This window comes from Echinops telfairi, unplaced genomic scaffold (genome assembly GCF_000313985.2).
Source record: "Echinops telfairi isolate 266 unplaced genomic scaffold, ASM31398v2 ScPeMD7_2;HRSCAF=8, whole genome shotgun sequence".
NCBI classification, from domain to species: domain Eukaryota; kingdom Metazoa; phylum Chordata; class Mammalia; order Afrosoricida; family Tenrecidae; genus Echinops; species Echinops telfairi.
The window spans coordinates 10871236-10873863 of record NW_022103898.1 but is presented as its reverse complement, the minus strand read 5'-3'; the positions used below and the strand labels follow the sequence as shown (position 1 = coordinate 10873863).

The 2628-nt window shown below is 57.9% G+C and overlaps 1 protein-coding gene across 1 annotated transcript in view; it reads right to left on the bottom strand.

Annotated features, from left to right (window-relative positions):
* Positions 1-1000: 1000 nt before the first annotated feature.
* The window catches only part of MCHR1 (melanin concentrating hormone receptor 1), a 2768-nt gene continuing 1140 nt past the window's right edge, over positions 1001-2628 (bottom strand). The window contains exon 2 of the mRNA XM_004700268.2: positions 1001-2490. Coding sequence (XP_004700325.1) covers positions 1511-2490 — 980 coding nt within the window. The 3' untranslated portion in view covers positions 1001-1510. The remainder of the gene's footprint in view (positions 2491-2628) is intronic.

Sequence of the window (2628 nt, the reverse complement as noted above, 5' to 3'; positions counted from 1 at the left end):
GAAAGAGCTCTCAGGTCTCAAGGAACCTGCCTAGCAGTTTGCTAAGCAGGCAACCTGCTGCATCTCTGCAGGGAAAGCCAAAAACCAGCAGGCAGAGGAACAGGCTGGGCAGAGGCAGCTCTCTGATGCTGGGCAGCTTGCCTTTGCTCTCACTGTCTCATCATCATCCTAGAGTTTTGCCCAGGACTCTGGGTTCTGCAGAAGCTGAAAAGCAGCAGCCGTGACTGCCTCCCAGTGGCCCACTGTAACCTACCTGCAGAGCGTGGCTGACACCGGAGCTTAGCAGCCACACACCGCTCCCCCTGCTGCCGAGACTGTCTCTAGGCTCAGGCTGTCCCTCGAAGCCAACTCTGCGGGGTGACTCAGTGAGGACGGAGGTTGAAACTGGGGGCTGGAGGACCAGCACTGGTGACAAAGACTCCAGGGGCTTTTGTGCTTAAGGCACAAAGCTGTGTCCGGAGGAGCGGCCTAGTACCAGCATCCTGAGCTAATGAGTTCGCAATAATTCCATTGGTTTTCCTGAGTCTCCCCTGGGGCGGGGGTGGGGTGGGGGGAATGGGGGTTAGACAAACAAAAATGCAGTCGGGTCCTACCTCTCAATCTCACCACCAGTAAGCTCCTCTTTGCCTTTGAAGCCCCCTTCTTTGCACCCCCAGGCAATTATACAGCAGCCTCCAGACTGACAGGGGTGAAGATTTCCCTTTATTCACGCGTGTTTATCTTTATTTGGGGGGAGACAGGACAACAAGAGGATGCCCACATGTCAGGTGTTAGCGTGACCCCTGCCACACAGGGCATGGTCAGGTTCACACTGGACTTGGCGGTTGACAGTGAATGTCCCCACATAGAGAAGTCCCCACAGCTGCAAAAGCCCCCCTCCTCATTTTTGCTTCAAGACACACACACCCTTAATCCCTGGTTCACTTGTCACTCCCAGTAAGCCGGTCACCTGGTATAAGTTGGGCTTTTACCACTGTGGGGGCTCAGAGTCCCACCCCCCTTTCAAATAAGCATGCATTCCCCTGGAGATACAGGGAACCCCTACCCCCACCCCCACCCCTGGGCTGCTGGAAGACAGAACAGTGACGCTCCATTTTTCATCATCTGCCTGCTTGAGAGACAGGCTGCCACTCTGCCGGTGAGAAGTAGGAGAAGCATTTGGGGGCCTGCAATGTGGGCCCAGCTGCTCACACCTGAGTCCTGCCCGACCTCAAATAAGCCCAGCTGGGGGCCTCCCAACTATTCTCTTGGGGGGAATAGTGGGGGCATTTGGGGGGCTAACAGAGGCAGACCTCAACCGCACATTGAAACCCAAACGTTCTTTCTCGCCGTGGCTTGTTTGACCGAAGGTCTCAACTCCCAAGTGTGGTTCTGATGTTTGCAGCCCCTGAGCCTGGCTCCCCAGCGCCCCCACAACCTGTAGGCCAGTGGGATAGACGGGGCTGCCACAGATTCCCACCTGGTTTGCTGGCATGTCCTGATCGGAGGTGTCCAGGGTGGCAGAGGGGTGTCAAGTGCCCTTGCTCTCTGTCCTCTCCTCATCCACCGTCTGAGCGTTGCTGACCGTGCGGAGCTGCCCCTGGGTGGCGGGCTTCACCGACAGGACCAGGCGCTTGCGGAAGGTCTCACAGAGCACGATGTACACAAAGGGGTTGAGGCAGCTATTGGCGTAACCCAAGCTGATGGCCGCATTGTACAGGTAGACGAAGGTGAGGGTCGGGCGGCTGATGGACAGCTGGGTCAGCTGCAGCACATAGTAGGGGGCCCAGCACACAAAGAAGACCAGACAAATGGCGATGGCCGTGCGGGTCACCCTCTTTGTCCGCAGGCGGATGCTGCGTTGGGAGGCCGGGGCCACGGAGGATGTCATGCGCTGTAGAATCCTCATGTAGGCGGCTGTGATGACCACAAAGGGCAGGGCAAAGGCCAGGAAAAACTGGTACAGGGTGAACCAGTAGAGGTCGGTGTCCGGGTTGGGCAGGCGGATGCCACAACCCACGGTGCCGCCTGGGAAGGGGATGAGCCTGGCGTAGAGCCACACGGGGGTGATGCTGATAAAGGAGAGGGCCCACAGGAGGCAGATCACTAGCGTGGCCACCGAGGGCTTCCGGAACTTGGTGGAGGAGATGGGGTGAACGGTGGCCAGGTAGCGGTCGATGGTCATTGCGGTGAGGATATAGGTGCTGGTGAACTGACTGTTGGCGTCCATGGCAGTGATGAGCGTGCACATGGTCTCCCCGAAGTGCCAGACGCCATTGCCCATGAGCTGGTGGATCATGAAGGGCATGCCCAGGAGGAAGAGGAGGTCCACCACCGAGAGGTTGATGATGAAGATGTCAGGGACATTGCTACACCAGTGGAGCTTGGACTTCTTCACCACCGCGAAGATGACCGTGGAGTTCCCAATGATGCCCAGGAGGCAGATGGTGCCGAAGACCGAAGGCATGATGATGTTGATGTAGGAGACACTCCCAGTTCGAGGGGGCGAGCCTGGGGGCACAGGGGGCAACTGTTGGACCTTTGACATGGACTCTGCTCCAAAGACAGGCATGGACCCCTGGATCCCCCAGCCTCCTGAGACGTACTTGCTTATTTCTCCATCTTTTCACGTCCTCCCCCCTACCCCCC